This window comes from Branchiostoma belcheri, unplaced genomic scaffold (genome assembly GCF_001625305.1).
Source record: "Branchiostoma belcheri isolate BF01 breed outbred unplaced genomic scaffold, Haploidv18h27 scaffold3, whole genome shotgun sequence".
NCBI classification, from domain to species: Eukaryota; Metazoa; Chordata; class Leptocardii; order Amphioxiformes; family Branchiostomatidae; genus Branchiostoma; species Branchiostoma belcheri.
In genome coordinates this window covers 5,398,719-5,419,506 of record NW_017803909.1, presented here as the reverse complement: position 1 = coordinate 5,419,506, position 20,788 = coordinate 5,398,719, and the positions used below count along the sequence as shown (strand labels likewise).

Here is a 20,788-nt window from a genome sequence, read left to right as displayed (position 1 = left end):
ATGGGGCTAGTGTCGGGCGCATGGCGCAAGGTGCCCCGCCGGTTCTTCGTGCTGGAGCTGATGATCCTAACGCTCATCGCGCAAGGCGGGCCCGAACCCAACTTCCAAGTGGTGAAGGGAGCGCCTCCGGGGACCAGGGCGGAGCAACCCGACTGTCAAACAAGTGGGCGGGGCTTACCCTACACCCTAACCTCACGGGGCGGGGTCACACTGACCTTAACCGACAGGGACATTGACAGACTTCAGATGTTTCTCAGAAAAAATCTCATCTTAGAAAACCTCAGGGACGAGACAATATCAGAAACAGGTATGATAGCCCATGTCCTACTTGAAGGTTCAAGGTACTATGATTGTCGTAAAATTGTATTGCTATGTATAGAAGGTTGTAGATTTTAGATACGTTGATTAAATGGTACTATTTTAATCTAATTAGATACCGGCACGTTCAACTGGGCCTCCTACTATGGGAACCACCTGGTTCTACAGCAGGGCCCACACAGGGCTGTACTCTGGGGGTACGGAGAGGTGGGAGCCACTGTCAAAATCAGTGTTACATCAGGAGGTTTCTACTCAACTAAAGTTTATAAAGGTACAGTTTGAAGGATTAACTGCGCTCTTTCCAGTATACTTAACGATACTAGGTGTTTCTACTACTATTTTCCAGGTTTAATTTCCTTATATACAATGTATTTACATCTTTCTAAGCTCCTCTACACCTGTCAAAAGCAGAGTTAAAACGTTAGAATTGGAATATTGTTTATCTATGTGTAGAACATAGAATTGAAAGGTGCGCCAAAAGCCCAATCTTCTCCTTCTACTGTCTTTACTTCTCCAACTGAAGTATCAGTGAAATCTGAGTGCATGCAGTAAGGAAAGTCGCTTTTTAAGTGTCTTCCCATAGAACACAGAACTTTCAGGGATAGAACTCATGACAAGTTGTTCCGTTAGCATACACCTCATTACATCGACAGTTCAGTTTTTGTCACATTATTTCTCTCAGGAAATGGTGGGCAGGGTGTTTGGAAAGTCTCGCTAGACCCCATGCCACCAGGAGGGCCGCACAAAATTCATGGCATCCATGATGTAAAAGGAACACTGCAGCGGATTTCTCTTGATGACGTGATGTTTGGAGACGTGTGGGTGTGCAGTGGACAGAGCAACATGGAGTTCACTGTAGGACAGGTAATGATAGTTGTTCAGAGGATATACTCAATGTTATGTGCCTGCCTCATCCATTGCTCAGGTATATCGGAATCAAATATCTGCACCTTGGCACGTTACAACGAGGTATAACGTCATTGATCTGTGAATATTGAATGAACTGTAGTTTATTTCTCGTCTTTTGCAACGGGTTGAAAACACCAAGCAAAAAACAAATGCATGGACATATACATCATGACATTTTACCTGTTAACTGTTTTATCTAAAATAACATAATATAAACGTCAAATTCGCTTACTGCTTGTTTATGTGTCTGTAAAACTGTAGGCATTCCATGCCCCCACGGTCATAGCAGAGGCAGCTAACTTCCCTGACATTAGACTGTTCACTGTTGAAAGAATGCAGTCAGACAAACCTCTGTATGACTTGGACAAGATCCTCCAGCCTTGGGCCGTGGCTAGCTCTGGTGGGTAACAGTTGTTCTGAATTTCTTGTTTTTCATTATAGCAAATGTTTCGCAAATTTCTCTTACGCACACACAAACAAATAGAAAAAAGCACACACCAAAAACAAGCCCTCTTTAGAAAGAGGTTCATAAGTTGCTATTGTGTAGCCTTTAACTTAGACTTCCTCAAACAGACGGTATGTCACCCTCATGAAGGAAATGTAGGATTTTATGAATATACAAGGCACAAACAAAATTGGAGAAGGAATCATAATAATATGATCATTTTAGCAGTTCGAATATTTCCTTATAGAAAGTGTTGGAGGTGCAGACTGGCAGTACTTCTCTGCTGTTTGCTGGTTCTTTGGGAGAGATCTGTACAAACACCTGGGCTACCCAATCGGACTGGTGGCCACTTCCTGGAGCGGCACAGCTATAGAGACATGGTCACCACCTCAGGTGTTGGATAGCTGCAATATAACACAAAGCTACAGGTAGGTAGAAAGGACTGTTATACTGTTGAAGGGTAATATAATCGTCATGAATATCAGCTCAAAAGTGTATAATGTCATTAATTTATAAACTAAGTTATTGATTGCTGTGGTTTTAACCGAAGTCCCGTGTGTATTTTGAAGTGACCGTTGTGTTGTCTAAATCAGACTGTACTACATTGTCGACAGGGAAGAGCTTGAAGATACAGAGCTGGGAGATCTAGACACACCCAGGGAACATTCAGTGCTGTGGAATGCCATGATTCATCCTCTGCTGAATATGACAATCATGGGGGCAATCTGGTATCAAGGTACGTGGTATTGGTTGCGGCATAAAAATAAGTTTTAAAAAATATTGAGTGTGTCGTCACCGCGTCTTGTGATTACATGTTGGAAGTTTTAAAAAAACTTTGTTGTGGTCTTGTGTTTATAATATTGATGTACTCACCCAGGAGAGTCCAACACCCCTGAACCTGACTCCTACTCCTGTTCCTTCCCTGGGATGATTGACAGCTGGAGGAAGGAGTGGTACATGGGGACTGGGGGACAGACAGACAGACACTTCCCCTTTGGATTCGTGCAGGTGGACACGATTTGTAGAATATCGTTGTGGTGTTGTAAGTTGTCATTTTCTTTCTGCACCAGAATGGGTGGCATGGAATAGCAGTATGCATCTGTTTCAATGTAGCTTTCTTGAATATTTTCCTGATAATTACATATATCAACTTCAACACCGGGTGCAATGGGTATGAGCTACCCTGCCATCAGATGGCACCAGACAGCTGACTACGGCTATGTCCCTAACCCAGCCATGCCCAATGTCTTCATGGCAGTGGCTGTGGACCTGGTGGATCCAAACTCACCTTTTGACAGGTATTTCTGAATGTATCTTTACATTCCCTTCTTGTTGTGATAGCTATTGCAAGTTGATTGTGTACAGTCCAGTGGATAGAGGTCTATCTCATGCTATGACCTGGCCATTTACCATATACATGTAGAAGAGGAATAATGAATAAGAGCAGTGGTAGTCCATGTGATAGCTATTCAGCACCAAGGAGAAAGAATATCCTGATTCGAATTTCATGTTTTGGCTGTTTGTTTTGCACAACTGGTACAGCGTCTCAATATGCGTAACCTCTCCAGTTATGTATTATAAGTGTTGCATATCACTACACATATAGCACAACACATATAGCTTCGATCCATTATCCGACCCCACACAGACCTTGTTAAACAGGCCTAGGATTGCAACATGACCAGTTGAGCCACAGCTCGCTTCTATGGAATGGATTTGAAGATGTAGCTTTATTTCAACACAGTGGACTTGAAGATTGAGTACTTAAAATCTGTACATACCTGACCTGTGATGTATTTTGTTCACCCAGCATTCATCCTCGCGATAAACAAGACATCGGAAGCCGATTGGTCCTCGGTGCGCGTGCTGTAGCGTACAGCGAGGCCAACGTGATATTCCAGGGCCCGCGTCCTGTCAGTGTGGACGTGGACCCTGAGAAGAAGACCGTGCGTAGGGTCTACTCCAAATCAGTGAAGATCACTGTTAAGTCTGACGACGGTTTTGAGGTAAGAAAAATTTGTTAGCTGTTTTTCTAGTCTTTGATTCTTCTAGATCTTGTTTTCTTCTTGTACGTTTTACATTTGCGACATTCCCCCCAGGTGCGCTGGACCAGTTTGTTTCAGTAAAGATTGTACATTTGTGACGTTCCCCCACGTGTGCTGCTCCCCAGACTTGGACCAGTTTGTTTCAGTAAAGATTGTACATTTGTGACGTTCCCCCACGTGTGCTGCTCCCCAGACTTGGACCAGTTTGTTTCAGTAAAGATTGTACATTTGTGACGTTCCCCCCAGGTGTGCTGCTCCCCAGACTTGGACCAGTTTGTTTCAGTAAAGATTGTACATTTGTGACGTCCCCCCAGGTGTGCTGCTCCCCAGACTTGGACCAGTGCTCCATGACTTCGCAGGAGTGGGTTCAAGTCCCCATCGTGTTCAGCACCTCCTATTCCATCACCCTGCAGCTCACGCAGGACTGCTGGGAGAACGTCACGTACATCCGCTACCTGTGGAAGCAGTGGCCCTGCGACTTTAAGGAATGTGCCGTGTACTCTGTGGAAAACGACTTACCTGAGGCGCCGTTCTTTGGATGCATGATGGAGCCGGACAAGAAACCTCCCTGCTAGAATAGCAGTGAATGTGCAGTGTTATCTACTAAAACTAGTGAAATGCTGAAATACTTATTGTTGTTTAATGGTGGCTTACATTTAGTTTAACTATGCAAACTGTGAGCATCAAGCAGAGGAGTCCTGAAGTACTATCTGTAGCAAGATGTGTAATTCAACTGCTACTATGGTCTGGCACTATGTGTCTCAACAGCAAATTATGTCTAACATGTCATTGTAAGATGTATGAGGTTGTTTTTATACCATTCGTTTTATATTCAGGAAAAGGATTTGCTTATAGGATGTATAAATGCTACTATTTATTTTATATTTGTTTTGTATATATCAAAGCCTTTATATTTCTCCGTACATTTCTAAGCGGATGTGTACACATGTACACAAAAATGTTCAAAATAGATTGAATGTAAGGTATGTGCAATTTGTGCAATTTCTTCTGTTCATTGTAAAATTGCCCTGGTATTACAATGTGTAATACTGTATAAATCTGTGGGTTGTGATAGAAAAATCTGCAAATATTGCCATAGCATGCATTTGAAAAATAAAAAGAATGGAAAGATTGTCACATGTTTTTACACTAGATGTTTTACTTTACAGTCCATGGACCACCCAGAGTCACCCATGCACATGTGCTAACAAGTCATGTATTATTCGGTAAGGGACGTCTTTGCCCTAGTGGATACACCTCCCTGTCTCCAATACTGCCTTGCCACCGTATGATCTGCTTGGAGATTATTATGGGTTGCCAAGTGGCAGTTTCCCCCACTGCACGTTGAATACCCGTGATGCTCTACTGCACACGATGCCCGGAGGTGTATGTGAGGTCCTACATGTGGTGCATGTGGTGGCGTGGAGACTGTCAAACCTGTTGGACAACTATTAGACCCTTGACACGGTAAAAAAAGGACTGGTCCACTCTAAAAACGGGTAGCTATTGCTTTTATAATGCCCAATACCATAGCTAGTGTATATGCAACATTTCTATAAGAATTCTCAGGAGGTACATAGCGCATTCCAAGATGTAGTTAAGAAAAGTAAAGATGTAGCTTGGACATCATACTTCAAAGGAAGAGAGCACTAAAATACCACACCACCCCCGATATAGGTTTTGGAAGTCATCCAGAAAGCAAGGCCTTGAGGCCTTGTCTTTTTTATGGTAACCCTTTTGGATCTCAACAGACTGACAATATGGAGAAATTTTACAGTAATGAGCCTTCAATATCAGCTTTTTGACACAAGCTTGTCGCCTCTTGGATGAACTTACAGGTGTGTAAATTATTTCTTCCTTGAAATATTTTGTTTCTACACGCCAATGTTTTCGCACTAGGCGCACTCCTCTCTAGTTATGCGATTGGAAAAGAGGAGGGGCTTTCTTTTGTCTTATTTATCGTATAATTCTTTGGAAAATAGAAGAAACACAGCTACAAAATGAACTTATTTGCTGATTAAGTTTGCTGATTCCAAGCCATGTCAAGTGTGACGGTCCCTAACCAAAATGAGATGCTTTTAGACGATAATCTACCACAATGCTATATGTATAATGTTGTAGGACAATTTGACATGTAATTCTAAATAATTTTAGGACCGTTTTAGACAGTAAATTGGTTGTTCAAGTTTTTGGTTTAAGTATCGTTTTGAGTTGTTTTTTCTTGCGATAGAGGCCCCTTGAAAAGTGCAAAACTTAATTTTCCTTTACACTGAAGTAAGATAAATTTGTAACATATTTTCTATCGGTGAACGTATTCACGTAAATGTTCGAATTCAATTATACAAAATTCATCATTCTCACTATATATAACGTTATATATATGAAATTAACTGTGCTTGCTAGCTATCTGAGTCTAAGACTGTAATATATAATATTTTCAGCCTGATGAGCAGAGTTCGGATGCCTCCCAGGTAGTCATGATGGGGCTAGTGTCGGGCGCATGGCGCAAGGTGCACCGCCGGTTCTTCGTGCTGGAGCTGATGATCCTCACGCTCATCGCGCAAGGCGGGCCTCAACCCAACTTCCAGGTGGTGAAGGAAGCGCCTCCGACGGGGACCAGGGCGGAGCAACCCGACTGTCAAACAAGTGGGCGGGGCTTACCCTACACCCTGACCTCACGGGGCGGGGTCACACTGACCTTAACCGACAGGGACATTGACAGACTTCAGATGTTTCTCAGAAAAAATCTCATCTTAGAAAACCTCAGGGACGAGACAATATCAGAAACAGGTATGATAGCCCATGTCCTACTTGAAGGTTCAAGGTACTATGATTGTCGTAAAATTGTATTGCTATGTATAGAAGGTTGTAGATTTTAGATACGTTGATTAAATGGTACTGTTTTAATCTAATTAGCTCCTGGCACGTTCAACTGGGCGTCCTACTATGGGAACCACATGGTTCTACAGCAGGGCCCACACAGGGCTGTACTCTGGGGGTATGGAGAGGTGGGAGCCACTGTCAATGTCAGTTTTACATCAGGAGGTTTCTACTCAACCAAAGTTTATAAAGGTACAGTTTGAAGGATTAACTACGCTCTTTCCAGTATACTTAACGATACTAGGTGTTTCTACTACTATTTTCCAGGTTTAATTTCCTTATATACAATGTATTTACATCTTTCTAAGCTCCTCTACACCTGTCAAAAGCAGAGTTAAAACGTTAGAATTGGAATATTGTTTATCTATGTGTAGGACATAGAATTGAAAGGTGCGCCAAAAGCCCAATCTTCTCCTTCTACTGTCTTTACTTCTCCAACTGAAGTATCAGTGAAATCTGAGTGCAGTAAGGAAAGTCGCTTTTTAAGTGTCTTCCCATAGAACACAACCTCCACGGATAGTACTCATGACAAGTTTTTCCATTAGCATACACCTTATTACATCGACAGTTTAGTTTTTTTCACATTATTTCTCTCAGGAAATGGTGGGCAGGGTGTTTGGAAAGTCTCGCTAGACCCCATGCCACCAGGAGGGCCCCACCAAATTCATGGCGTCCATGACGTAAAGGGAACATTGCAGCAGATTTCTCTTGATGACGTGATGTTTGGAGACGTGTGGGTGTGCAGTGGACAGAGCAACATGGAGTTCACTGTAGGACAGGTAATGATAGTTGTTCAGGAGATATACTCAATGATATGTGCCTCATCCATTGCTTACTATAGATAGGTATATCGGAATCAAATATCTGCACCTTGAGGTATAACATCATTGATCTGTGAATGAACTGTAGTTAATTTCTTGTCTTTTGCAACGGGCTGAAAACACCAAACAAAAAACAAATGCATGGACATATACATCATGACATGTTACCTGTTAAATGTCTTCTCTAAAATAACATAATATAAATGTCAAATTCGCTAACTGCTTGTTATGTGTCTGTACACTGTAGGCATTCCATGCCCCCACGGTCATAGCAGAGGCAGCTAACTTCCCTGACATTAGACTGTTCACTGTTGAGAGAATGCTGTCAGACAAACCCCTGTATGACTTGGACAAGATCCTCCAGCCTTGGGCCGTGGCCAGCCCTGGTGGGTAATAGTTGCTGTGAATTTCTTGTTTTTCATTATAGCAAATTTCTCAATGTATGATTTTATATGGGTATACAAGACACAAAGTTTCAGAAGTATTCATAATGTAATCATTTTAGCGATTCGAATATTTCCTTATAGAAAGTGTTGGAGGTGCAGACTGGCAGTACTTCTCTGCTGTTTGCTGGTTCTATGGGAGAGATCTGTACAAACACCTGGGCTACCCCATCGGACTGGTGGCCACTACCTGGAGCGGCACAGCTATAGAGACATGGTCATCTCCTCAGGTGTTGGATAGCTGCGATATAACACAAAGTTACATGTAGGTATAAAGGACTGTTATACTGTTATACTGTTGAATATCAGCCCAAAAGTGTCATTAATTTACAAACTACGTTGTTGGTTGCTGTGGCTTTAACCCAAGTCCCGTGTGTACATGTTTTCCAAATTTGAAGTGACCGTTGTGTTGTCTAAATCAGACTGTCCTACATTGTCACGACAGGGAAGAGTTTGAAGATGCAGAGCTGGGAGACACACCCGGGGAACACTCAGTGCTGTGGAACGCCATGATTCACCCTCTGCTGAATATGACAATCATGGGGGCAATCTGGTATCAAGGTAGGTGGTATTGGTTGCGGCAATAAAAGAAATTTTTAAAAAAATTGAGTGTGTCGTCACCGCGTCTTGTGATTACATGTTGGAACTAAAAAATAACTTTGTTGTGGTCTTATGTTTATGATGTACTTACCCAGGAGAGTCCAACACCCCTGAACCTGACTCCTACTCCTGTTCCTTCCCTGGGATGATTGACAGCTGGAGGAAGGAGTGGTACACGGGGACTGGGGGACAGACAGACAGACACTTCCCCTTTGGATTTGTGCAGGTATAGACACAATTTTTAGAATGCTAGTATCGTTGTGGTGTTGTAAGTTGTCATTTTCTTTCTGCACCAAAATGGGTGGCATGGAATAGCAGCATGCATCTGTTTCGATGTAGCTTTCTTAAACATTTTCCTGATAATTACAGATATCAACTTCAACACCGGGTGCAATGGGTAGGAGCTATCCTGCCATCAGGTGGCACCAGACAGCTGACTACGGCTATGTCCCTAACCCAGTCATGCCCAATGTCTTCATGGCAGTGGCTGTGGACCTAGTGGATCCAAACTCTCCTTTTGACAGGTATTTCTGAATTTATCTTTACATAATGAAACCTGCATTCCTTTCTTGTCGTGATAGCTATTGCAAGTTGCATGTGTACAGTCCAATGGATAGAGTTCTATCTCATACTATGACCTGGCTATTTACCATATACATGTAGAAGAGAAATGATGAATAAGAGCAGTGGTAGTCCATGTGATAGCCATTCAGCACCAAGGAGAAAGAATGTCCTGATTCGAATTTCATGTTTGGCTGTTTGTTTTGCATACGTGGTACAGCGTCTCAATGCGTAACGCACCAGTTATGTATAGTGTTGCATATCACTACACATATAGCTTTGATCCACTATCCGCCCCCATACACACTTTGTTACACATAGGCCTAGGACTGCATCATGATCAGTTGAGCCACAGCTCGCTTCTATGGAATGGATTTGAAGATGTAGCTTTATTTCAACACAGCGGACTTTAAGATTGAGACTTCAAATCTGTACATACCTGATCTGTGATGTATTTTGTTTACCCAGCATTCATCCTCGCGATAAACAAGACGTTGGAAGCCGATTGGTCCTCGGTGCGCGTGCTGTAGCGTACAATGAGGCCAACGTGATATTCCAGGGCCCGCGTTCTGTCAGTGTGGACGTGGACCCTGAGAAGAACACCGTGCGTAGGGTCTACTCCAAATCAGTGAAGATCACTGTTAAGTCCGACGACGGTTTTGAGGTAAGAAAAGTGGTTAGCTGTGCTAGTCTTCTTGCTGTACAACTTTTTCTACATTTGTGACATTGTACAAAAGTTCTACATTTGTGACATTCCCCCAGGTGTGCTGGGCCAGTTTGTTTCAGTAAAGATTGTAGATCTACATTTGTTACAACATAAATGTATGTACATAAATTCTGTACATCTGTGACGTTCTCCCCAGGTGTCCCCAGACTTGGACCAGTTTGTTTCAGTAAAGATTGTACATTTGTGACGTTCCCCCCAGGTGTGCTGCTCCCCAGACTTGGACCAGTTTGTTTCAGTAAAGATTGTACATTTGTGATGTTCCCCCCAGGTGTGCTGCTCCCCAGACTTGGACCAGTTTGTTTCAGTAAAGATTGTACATTTGTGACGTTCCCCCCAGGTGTGCTGCTCCCCAGACTTAGACCAGTTTGTTTCAGTAAAGATTGTACATTTGTGACGTCCCCCCAGGTGTGCTGCTCCCCAGACTTGGACCAGTGCTCCATGACTTCGCATGAGTGGGTTCAAGTCCCCATCGTGTTCAGCACCTCCTATTCCATCACCCTGCAGCTCACGCAGGACTGCTGGGAGAACGTCACGTACATCCGCTACCTGTGGAAGCAGTGGCCCTGCGACTTTAAGGAATGTGCCGTGTACTCTGTGGAAAACGACTTACCCGAGGCGCCGTTCTTTGGATGCATGATGGAACTGAACAAGAAACCTCCCTGCTAGAATAGCAGTGAATGATATCTACTGGTGTAACTTGTAAAATGCTGAAATACTTAGATAATGGTGGCTTACATCTAGTTTGACTGTGCGATTCCAAGCTGAGCTTCAGGCAGAGGAGTCCTGAAGTACTGTAGCAAGATGTGAAATTCAACTGCTACTAATTTGTCTCAACAGCAAACTGTGATATTTACATAATCGTAACATGTATGGAATTCTTTTTATATGATCTTTTTTGATATTAAGAAATGGGGTGTATAAATGCTGCTATTCATTTTGTATTTCATGTACCTCAAAGTCTTGTATAAAATAGATGGTTTGTAAGATATGCAAAAGTGTCAAAGTAAACATTTGTGTGATTTCTTGCTCTGGTATTATGTCAGTGCGTTGTGATAGAAACTCTGCAGCTATTGGAAGAAAAAGAGTGTCACTTGTTTTACTTTCAATTCGTGAACCATTCAACAGAGGTTATTTATGTACTTACACGACAAATATGTCAGAACAAATTTACCAAGCACCATTATTAGAAACAATGTCAACCTGAAACACCCTAGAATTGTTGTGTCTACCCACAGGTATTTATGATAGATTGAGCACATGTACTTGCTACAAAAGATTGCCAACAAAAGATGGTACCATCATGGTTTATCTTATACTGTGACTTGATGGAAATACCGAGCTAAATTAGACTACACAGGCTAAGACATCAATTCTTGAGTATAGTAATCATAGTCAATGTTGCGATTTCATGATTGAGTCGAACCCATACCTTGGTACTTTCTCCACATGATTATAAATTGTTTGTACAAAAATAATGCCAGCATTGCTACGTCCTTCAGAAGAGATAAACGTCCTCAAACTTCTGTTTTCCGGACTCCAGATGCCCTCGCCGCTGTCGGCTCTCCGTCGATCACGGTGCTGAAAGAGGACAGGAAACATAAAAAGTTTACATTCGCAGAAGGAGACATATTGATTTTTCTCTGTTTCTTCTTCCTATTCGTCTTCTCCAAACAAATAAGGTCAATTACCTGAACCAGACGTCTATCACCATGGTAACTAGTGTTGGGTTACATCATGTTGCAATTTTGTAGCAGGAGGGATTTAGACTCCTGTCAATTAACAGAGCAGACCATATGCGAAGGTAAACATTATGCATTTGCTTTGCAAATGTTGTATTCTAAGTGAAACAATGAATGATAATGAAATCGCTTTACGTTAGGATTTTCAAATCTGAGACCACCTGTCATTAGAAATCACTTTAACACTAGAAATATTAACGAGCTTCAGCATTCAAAAGAATAAAAACACGTCACGCAAGAAAACACGATGACCTGAACCATACGAAATCACGTGTGCTAAGGGAATTGTAGTTCGACCTAGAGAAGAGTACGGTACAGAGCCAAAACCTCGTCGAAAATTCGTTGTTGCGTTAGCTTAGTGAACCCAACATGTATGTAAGCTATTTATGACATGAGACCATACCAACCTGTCGACACCGTCGGCCAGTAGAGAGTCTCTCAGTGATCGCAGATCTCCTATCAGCGAGTCGACGTCGACGTCAGATCCGGCGTCTCCGTACATCATCCCCACGGCGAGGTCCGCAACGTCATCGGTACTGAGATCCGGGGATGCGGTAGCACTGTCTTCCTCTGGGGACTTGCTGGATTCCTGCTGAAAAAGAAAACGATTGAACCGTACTGTCGCGGAAAATAGACAGATCCCGAATGTCCATCATCAGAATTAGAAGCTCAACCAATGGGAGAATGGCAATTAGCGGTTCTATCAATGAGAGAGTGGCTACATGTCCGTCAAATATTTGCATTTCTGTGTTCTGGCGGAGGTGGGCGGGGCTTCAGGATCGGACTATTTGAGCCGTGTATTCTTTAACTGTCAAGATTTAGAAGTTTACATCAGTGCAGAACTGGACACAGGAAAACATAAACTGTTGAACAACCCCTCAAGTTCGGTTAAAGGACAAACCAGTATAGTAAGAATTGAAACACTGCAAAACTGTCTAGAGAAACCCCATATAAGTCAATAGTTCCTATCAGAAATTTTAAACTCCTTTACCCATGACTCTCTCTCAGCTTGAGCCCTTTTCTTTGCCAGGGTGACCACCATATTCATGACGACTTCGGTGAACGCTTTTCTGTCCGCAGTAGGCTCGCTGGTAACGCTCCCTCTGGAGGCGCTCCCGCTACTGTGGCAGTGGGCCAGGGCAACACAAACCTCCTCCACCATCTTGGCCGCTAGAGTGCTTATCTGACTGTTCTATGAACCAAGTAAAGGGATGTCAGCATCGAATAGACTACTACTTCGTCCCTAACATGCCTCTCCCACACCTGGAGATCATGCCATGTCTGCGTGATCTCTCCCCGGTTTTATACACACCTGCGTTACTGCAGAAAAACAACTTTAGTAGACCGATCCCGAATGTACGAAAGACCATAGGTACAATTTTTTACCATTTTCGCGCATGCGCGAAAATGGTAACTCAGACGAGATTGAGATTGGATCAACGGATGGATGGATCAACGGTTCCACCCTTCAACGGCCATGCAGACATGCTAAGTCACCGCATGTCGCTAGATGTCGTTGTTGCGACGGCCATGCAGACATGCTGAGTTGCCGCATGTCGCTAGATGTCGTTGTTGCGAGTGCACTTTTTACCATTTATGCCTTGGACGTTTGTATACTTTCCATTATGGTTGCTAATTTCAAAATCATAGTTCTATTAATGTTGCATAACAAAGCTGCTGACAAAACAAACTTAATTTGTCTTGAACAATAACTTGATTTTATTATTTGCCAAAAATGTTGATAAAGACATGTCTATAGACATGTCTATAATCACAGTAATCAAGGATTTTAATAAACTGCATAAATTATGTCAATGAGCATTAGCAGTGTGGATTAGTCTAGATGTTCAGATTTCCATTAGCCGGCAGTCCAGAGGGTCACACGTCCGACCAATCAAGGCGCTGCAGGCAAAGCTTATTAAAAGCCTCCTTTTCAGGCGTTCCCGGATCGGTGTTTTTGTGTGTGTGTGTGTTGGGGGGGGGGTGTATTTTCTGACCAAACGTAGATCGCACGCAATAGAAGCTCCGGCCTACATAGCTGTCCGTGGAACTATTGATATTACCTGGGTGCCTAACTTTCACCAACATGTCTTTTGTATTTTAGGAAATTAATTAATTAATGAGTGAGTGTTTAATTAACTTAAATAGGTATTGCATTGTTTGGCAAGGTATTTTCCATTGACAATTTTTAATGGATCAGGTTGATCAAATGATATAATGTAAACAATTATATATGATTAGTAAAAGATGACTTTTGAAGTTCTCTTCGAGTATCATTTTAGGGTTGAATCAGGGTCAACGCGAAAAAAAATCATGATCCGGTGATCGACATCATGCCCCCCCGCACACTTCATGTATTCGGTGTTCTAAATACCCGTCTTCAGTCTGCAATTTGCAGATAGATTTTCAAGATTTCAGGATAAAAATTACACAATCTGCAATTTGAAGAATGAAAAAAAAACTATGGTCCTCACAACTTCATATTCCCTTTGTTTGACCCGCCCGGCGCCCAAATCCCGCTGCGATTCAAGCCGCGGCGGCTTCCCGAGCCATGCAAATAAACCTAGTCCTGACGCCACAGCCTCCGATTTCCACCGAGCCAGCCCCGAGCGCATGCCGACAGCGAGGGATGTGGCTCAGATTTCCGACGATTTCCTTATTTAGATCAGAAGACTTCGGGTAGCAAACAAAATGGCCGCCATGCACATGATTTTATACTAGTAGCTTCGCTTCTCAACCGAAATGAGGAAGTTTAACCTCATTTGCAGACTTTAGCGGCCATGGAGTTGATTTGGGGAAGTGCTGAGACGCGATTTCGCTACGGCATATGGGATTTTGCCGCGGAGGGAGTTACGTACGCCGGCAAAAACTTGCTTCAGCCATCGGCTCCAGAAAATTTATCTTTATGCTGCCGCTCAAGTCTTCGAAGGTGGTTTAACGAAGTTTATATAAATAATAAAGCCACTTTGCGTAGATCGATCTCCGTTTTCTTGCGATGGTATGAAAATTCAAGTACAGTATATTTTCAAAACGTTTGATATTTCTTTGTTCGTTGCCACATGTTGTTTATTTATCTTATTGTCATGTACAGTTACCAGCGTGAGTCTGAGTCGAGCCATTGTTCTTATGTGGCCGTTAGCACATGTTGTTTAAACAGACAGCAACATTGAAGAAAAGAACCGAGTTAACAGACATCGGCACGTTCCTTGAAGTCAGGTTTCCCGCCGTATTTAAATAAGAAATGTGTGGGCCCGCGGCGTTTTGAAAAGACGCGACGCGCTTTGGAAAGACCCCGCGCCGTGGCTCATTCAAATTCGCTACATTTTTTGCTAAGTTTAATGTCTTCACCCACGATTTTTGACCGTCAATGTTGACGGTAAGGATTAGATTTTTACCGTCCGACGGGAAAAAATACCGTCAATCGACGGTAAAACGGGCGCTGGCTAAAGCCCTGGTTGAATGTCACGAGGTTTGTAAACTTAGATGTTGGGGACAAGCCATAGAAGAGATTTTGAATAAAATTATATATATATATATTAACGTTACTTATAATTTAAGTTAAAATGTACTTTTGTGTCTCATTTTTTTATTCTGTTAAAAAGACTCTTAAAAGAGAGAAAACAGGTTATAAACTGTTATATACTTGATTTTTGTAATGTTTTAAACTTAAAGAGTTGAAATATAGAAGTGCATGTTCTCTCATTATATACAATGTTGATAAGAACTAGAACCATTTATATAACTTAGGTAAATTGAAATGCTAGGATGGGGAAAATGTTCGTAAAAACTGTAAGCCTGTAAGCGGCGAAAATGGTCAGCTTTTGCAGAAGCACTTGTTTTCTTGTGTGTGTATTTCGAGTTTCCATGGGTACTTCGAGTTTCTATAAGTACTTAGAGTTTCTATGGGTACTGATATGGTTCCTTATTCAATAAGCATTCTCACCAATGAAATCACTGATGAAGTAGACCAGGTGGACAGATCTGAAGACGTTCTCAGTGGATCGACTCGGACGTCTTCCTTCATCTCAGCCATCAACTTCCTCAAGAGGCCAGTCAGACGTCTTTCCTCCTCCAAGGCTCTTCTCATCATCTTCTCGGTCTCCGTCTCCAGTTTCTCCTCCTCCCCCTCTGACTGTGGATCCACCGTTCCCATCTCGACATCGTCGGCTTCTTTTGCTCTTCCTCTGATTTTATCAATGATGTAGGACAGGGAGGGAAATTTGTGTGCCTGTCTACCATGCGTTTTTTGACTAATATCTCTGTTATGCGACGCCTTTTCCTTCGCCTTTAACCAAACCGCGTACTCTGATAGAAGAGATCTCTTCTTGTGATGACCAGAATCATTTCGTTGGGCACATGTTTCCGCGTATTGTTCCTGAACAGTTTTAGGGTGTAGTTTTGTCATCATGCGTTCCAGAATGTTCATATCGGTTCTCGCTTTGGTCTCAGGTTGTTCTGGAATGTACAGTGGCTGTTCTCTGTAAGAATCGTTGCCATCCTCACCTGACAACGCCAAGTCGAGGGAAGACATGGCGTTCAGAAAACATACCACGTCGAGCGAGAGCTTCTTTTCTACTTCTGATGGAGCCTCGGCCTTGCAGTGCAGAGTCACTCTGTCCCGAAGATAATTTAGGAGGCGGTCGAGGAGGCCTGCCACCATGTCTCGGAGATCTTTCATCGAAGTGAGGAAGACGTCTCGCGGGGTCACTGTGCCATCCTGCCGGGTGTCCAGTGACAGGCTCTCGGTGCTGACAACGTGTGCCAAGCAGGAGACCATGGGCTCGTGCAGTGGGCCGTCCGGCTCCAGGACTGTCGCCTGGACCCATCGCCACTGCTCGTCAGTTGCGTCGGGAAGGGTAGCTTCTGCATCCCCGGGTGGAGAGCCACTGGTACCGGCGTTCGAGGCGGGAGCATCCGCTTTTTGTGATAATGTCATGAGTGTTTTGTCCATCAGAGGCGGCACATTGCTGAGGCGTTCGTAAAAACTAGACAACCGTGCAACAGCGCCCTCTGTATAACTGCACGCGCCGTCCTCAGAATCCTGTTCTTCTCCACTGAGACGGTATGATGACACCTCGGGATTTTCAGCGTTCAGATCCGATGTTTTTGGCGCAGCGTTCTCCTCGCTCCTTCTACGCTCTTGTTTATGTTTATCCTCTGAACGTTCTGGAAACCTATATGCCATTTCGCGGGCGTTTTGTCCACCTCGTACCTCTGAACGGCGAGCGGCGCTGGCATTTCTTGGTTCCGTGGACTTGACGGCTAACTTTATCGGTTGTCTCATCAGAGGGGGTGCGTTGGATAACTTCTGTACCCAGCTGGCGTCGTCACTTTCGTCGCTCGGTTTTTCCCACCACGCCTCTCCGTTCCCCCTGCTGGACTCGTCCATGGAGAGGTCTGAGATGTCCGCAGCGAAGGAGTCTTGACTCTCGGACTCCACGACCCTGTCGGGGTACTCCTCAGACGCGAACACGGTCGGGTTGTCCCGGCCTCTCGGCGCTCGTCGGAGCACTTCGTCCGAACGTGGCGGTTTCATCTTCCATAGTGCGAGTTGAATTCTTACGTCATAAAGGAACAAGCAAATGTAGTTATAGTGCAAAAAGGTCACAATGGTTCGACTTTCAGTGTTACATTGTTGCGGATTGTTACGTTGAAACAATCGAAATGATGACCACGTCATTTTCTCCCTTGTTTTGATATTTGAATAGGCCCAGACACATCAAGTCCACCCGTATCCCTACCGTACAGTTTGAATAAGTAAAATCTTCTGAGTGCAGCGATATATCTATGATAAGTCTGGTAATCATAGCATTGGTTTGATACTTAACCATCCAGCAGCAGTTTTATAGTAATCAGAAACGTTGACATAGCATGCATAAGACCAGGGGATGTGCATTCAAACTCATTTCAGCGAGACAGCTAATGGATAGTTGTCAATGGAACACAAACCCATAGGCAAATTTGCTAGGTGTCGATGTGATCCCATTACTTCAACAGCCAATGAGATGGCTGGTATCACATCTCCAGGTATGTGATCAGGTGAGCACACAGCAGCCACGCCCGTACCGATTTCCCTGGCGTTAACCGACACCACATGCACAGCGTCCTCGTTTGAAAAGTGTCTTGAGATCGACCAAGACTGACTCTACGTGTTCCTGTGTAGACATGTAGCAACAAAACATCCATGACGCCTTCACTGAGACTCTGCTGCCCCCCAATCTTGCACAGGGACGCCAGGAGCTGAATAAGGTAGACAACTCTATCCTCTATTTCTTCTTCTATCTACTAGACAGTATTTCCAGCTTATAACACCCGAGGAAAAGACAGGAAGACGGGTATTTCCAGCTTATAACACCCGAGGAAAAGACAGGAAGACGGGTGCGAGGTACCAAACGTTGAAATAAATGCATATGGTATACTACAATGGCTTTTCTCAAATCTCAAGAAAAAGCCCCAAGCATCCACTTACCGATTTAGCTTGTACTATACACAGCTTCCTACTGTCTTACTCAGGTGATTGTTTTCAAGTCTGGAATTTTGTTATGTAAAGATTGCTCGTTTGGACCGTGGTTGCTCTTGGTACATCCCATTCTATGAACAATCTTTTGCACACATATCAATGAACCACAGGAGTGAGAGATAGTTACTGGAAAATATTCATTTCTGCAGAATATCTGTTGTGAGTTAGAGCGGTATGAGAGGGAAGTCAGTCCTACTGGCGGTGTTGTGGCCATGGCGGCTGCTGACGTCACTGGTCCACCTGACATCTACCGCCGCGATGTTGACGCTGACGCTGGTCGCGTCTCTGATGCACGCCACTTCTGTCTTCACCATGCTGCCCTACACACTACTTCACCATGCCATGCGTCCTGTCGGGTTCTTCTGGGTTTCAACGTCGGCAGTAGATGGGCCTCGGCAAGGGAAACGGTTTCAGGATATAGAGGATAACAACAATCTACAGAAGCGCCCAGAGATCTGCACTTCACAACAGTTACTACGCGTAGGGAAGTGTGTGCTAGGTGCCCCACGGTGTATGTTTGGTACGGCTTGTTCTGTCACACGTCATGGCTTAACAGCGGCTACAAACCTCGCCTTCTACTACCCTGTTGTCGTTCCTGCACGGGCAGTTGTATCTACTACGACAAGGGCCGTCACTGGGCTGACGGGATACCTGTGGCCTACCTCCCCAGAGCAGCAGCTCGAGGTACGGGAAGCTCGTCCACAGGACATGGCGAGAGTCGCAAAGATGCTCGAGCATGACCGTGCGAGACTTCTGCTACCTGCACAGCTCCATATCCTGTCCATGCCTGGTAGGTTGTACTTTTTGTTGCACATAGTTGTTAGACAGGGCCCTTCAAACATTAAAGAGCTAAATAGAAACTTTATTTGCAAAATCATGCCCGAAGGCTAATTGCTTTTACAATCAAGTATGATACTCATTGCAATACAGTAAAAGGAGACAGGTAACAACTGTCTGGAAAAACTTCTACTTCTACTACTACGCTAGCTATTATGGGGTTCAACTTCTTGAAGTCAATGGATAATGAATACTCCCACATTCTGCATAATTAGTGGGTTTTGTGATCTTAGTAGAAATGCAGTCTTTTGGTGATCTTCTAAATGACGAAATTATGAGGATGGAGAATTGTTGTAACTGTCTGGGTTTTTTTTAATATAGAAACTTTATAGGGCGCTTCAAATGGTTAGTCTCGATCGCAACAAGACACATAGACAGTGTCTTTCAACATCCTCTGAGCAAGAGAATTTATTCAGCAGCTACATCATGCTGGCTATATGAATCTTAATGTCTTGGTTAATTGGTTTACTCTTTGTCATTATGCCGCTCATACTCATACTGTTTTCTTTTCCACAGGTAGCTTTACAGCAATGCTTGTGATCGGTGGAGTGATCAACAGCCTACTGCACAGCGAGCTGGTCGCCATCCTAGCGGCTTTACCCCTCTGGGTGGGCGTCATGCAGGCCCAACTGAGCAGTTACTGGACCCAGGAACAGGAACGAAGGAACGATGAGGGGTATGGAATGATGTATGAGATTAGCACAGAAGGGTGTGTAATATTTTGGTCTTCATGATGTCTTCTTTGAATTCAATTGCTGTAATACCCGATTGCTTACTATGTTTATTGCACAAAATATAAAGCCTCCTTCGCAGACTTATGAGGCGGCGGTGTTAATTTTTAGGCGGTTTGGCGGCGAAACCGTCTCTCCCCGGCAAAGTCCCTCGGCGGCAAAACCGTCCCTCCGCGGCATGACTTGCTTCGCTCCTAGCCTCCTGTGCAGGCCCCGCGGCGGTGGAGAAGAGTTTTTCTCCGTGGGCGGAAAGCAACCTTCTCTCGTCGGCTATGTAGGATGGCCGGCTATATTAAAATAATGCGTTAAAAACTCTTCTCCACCGCCGCGGGGCCTGCACAGGAGGCTACTTCGCTCCCCGAAAAACAAATTAACGCTACCGCCCCAAAAATCTGCGAAGGAGGCTATAAAATACATGTACATGTCATTTTCAGAAGTCTGTCCCGGTACCTCGTGGCCGTGTACAAGAGCCGAGTCCAGGGAGTCGTCAGGCTGGTGTCACCCGTGGGTGATCAAGGAGATCACCCGGTCATCAAGGAGATCATCTGGGTAGAGAACGAGAGGTTTGACGTGCCAGGTACAGGCGTATTTGTCACTCGGACATTGTAAGAGCTACTAAACATGATAAAGTCTGTATCTTAAATGAAGATTGCATGTACATACTGATTTGAGATATTTGGTACATGCGAGGGGACCAATTCTGTATCAACTGACCCTGCGACATAGATGGTTACATACTAGTACCTCTCTAACTACTAGATGGTTACATACTAGTACCTATCTAACTACTAGAACGGTTGCAACACTTTGCGTTCTTATCGCTTAGTGGCCTTTTCTCTAGAACTGTTGCAATATTTTGCCTTCTTACCGCTTAGTGGCCTTTTCTCAAGAACGGTAGCAACACTTTGACCTCTTACCGCTTAGTGGCCTTTTCTCCTTTTTTTATGTCCGTGTAGGCGAGCTATTGAAATCTGCCGAGTCGTACAGTAACAGCAAAGGGGAGATCCGAGCCACCCTGTCCGAGCTGGAGACCGACAAGTTAGGGACGCTGACCGCACACGGGTTCCGCCTTACACACACGTGCACAGCGCTGAGCATCTTCCCCGGAATAGAGTTGGAGAACTACGAGCTATCCAAGAACGTAAAGTACTAATAATCTCCTGCTTACGTTCCACCTTTTTTGGCAAATAGATCCTAGACTGTCATACGAAT

The 20,788-nt window shown here is 43.9% G+C and overlaps 3 protein-coding genes and 1 pseudogene across 4 annotated transcripts; 3 read left to right on the top strand and 1 right to left on the bottom strand.

Moving 5' to 3' along the window:
• Positions 1–4,701, top strand: LOC109473386 (annotated as a pseudogene).
• Positions 4,702–6,374: 1,673 nt separating this feature from the next.
• On the top strand, positions 6,375–10,415 carry LOC109473385 (sialate O-acetylesterase-like). The gene is made up of 10 exons (XM_019773246.1): positions 6,375–6,507; positions 6,634–6,789; positions 7,195–7,376; positions 7,666–7,808; positions 7,950–8,126; positions 8,307–8,422; positions 8,557–8,687; positions 8,831–8,985; positions 9,491–9,698; positions 10,182–10,415. The coding sequence occupies exons 1-10, from the start codon at positions 6,447–6,449 to the stop codon at positions 10,413–10,415; spliced, it is 1,563 nt and encodes a 520-aa protein (XP_019628805.1). The 5' UTR covers positions 6,375–6,446.
• Positions 10,416–10,832: 417 nt separating this feature from the next.
• On the bottom strand, positions 10,833–17,024 carry LOC109474068. Of its 2 annotated transcripts, none has more exons than XM_019774287.1 (4): positions 15,432–17,024; positions 12,480–12,680; positions 11,896–12,080; positions 10,833–11,327 (listed from the first exon to the last, which is right to left on the bottom strand). In XM_019774287.1, the coding sequence occupies exons 1-4, from the start codon at positions 17,022–17,024 to the stop codon at positions 11,264–11,266; spliced, it is 2,043 nt and encodes a 680-aa protein (XP_019629846.1). In that variant the 3' UTR covers positions 10,833–11,263. The 2 variants fall into 2 exon arrangements, with proteins under 2 accessions (XP_019629846.1, XP_019629847.1); XM_019774288.1 differs by having other exon boundaries at positions 11,896–12,077.
• A 493-nt stretch (positions 17,025–17,517) lies between these two features.
• On the top strand, positions 17,518–20,767 carry LOC109473869. The gene is made up of 5 exons (XM_019773992.1): positions 17,518–17,737; positions 18,158–18,798; positions 19,362–19,521; positions 20,011–20,153; positions 20,533–20,767. Exons 2-5 carry the CDS (start codon positions 18,183–18,185, stop codon positions 20,727–20,729), a joined length of 1,116 nt encoding a protein of 371 aa, XP_019629551.1. The 5' UTR covers positions 17,518–17,737; positions 18,158–18,182; the 3' UTR covers positions 20,730–20,767.
• The last annotated feature ends 21 nt before the right edge of the window (positions 20,768–20,788 follow it).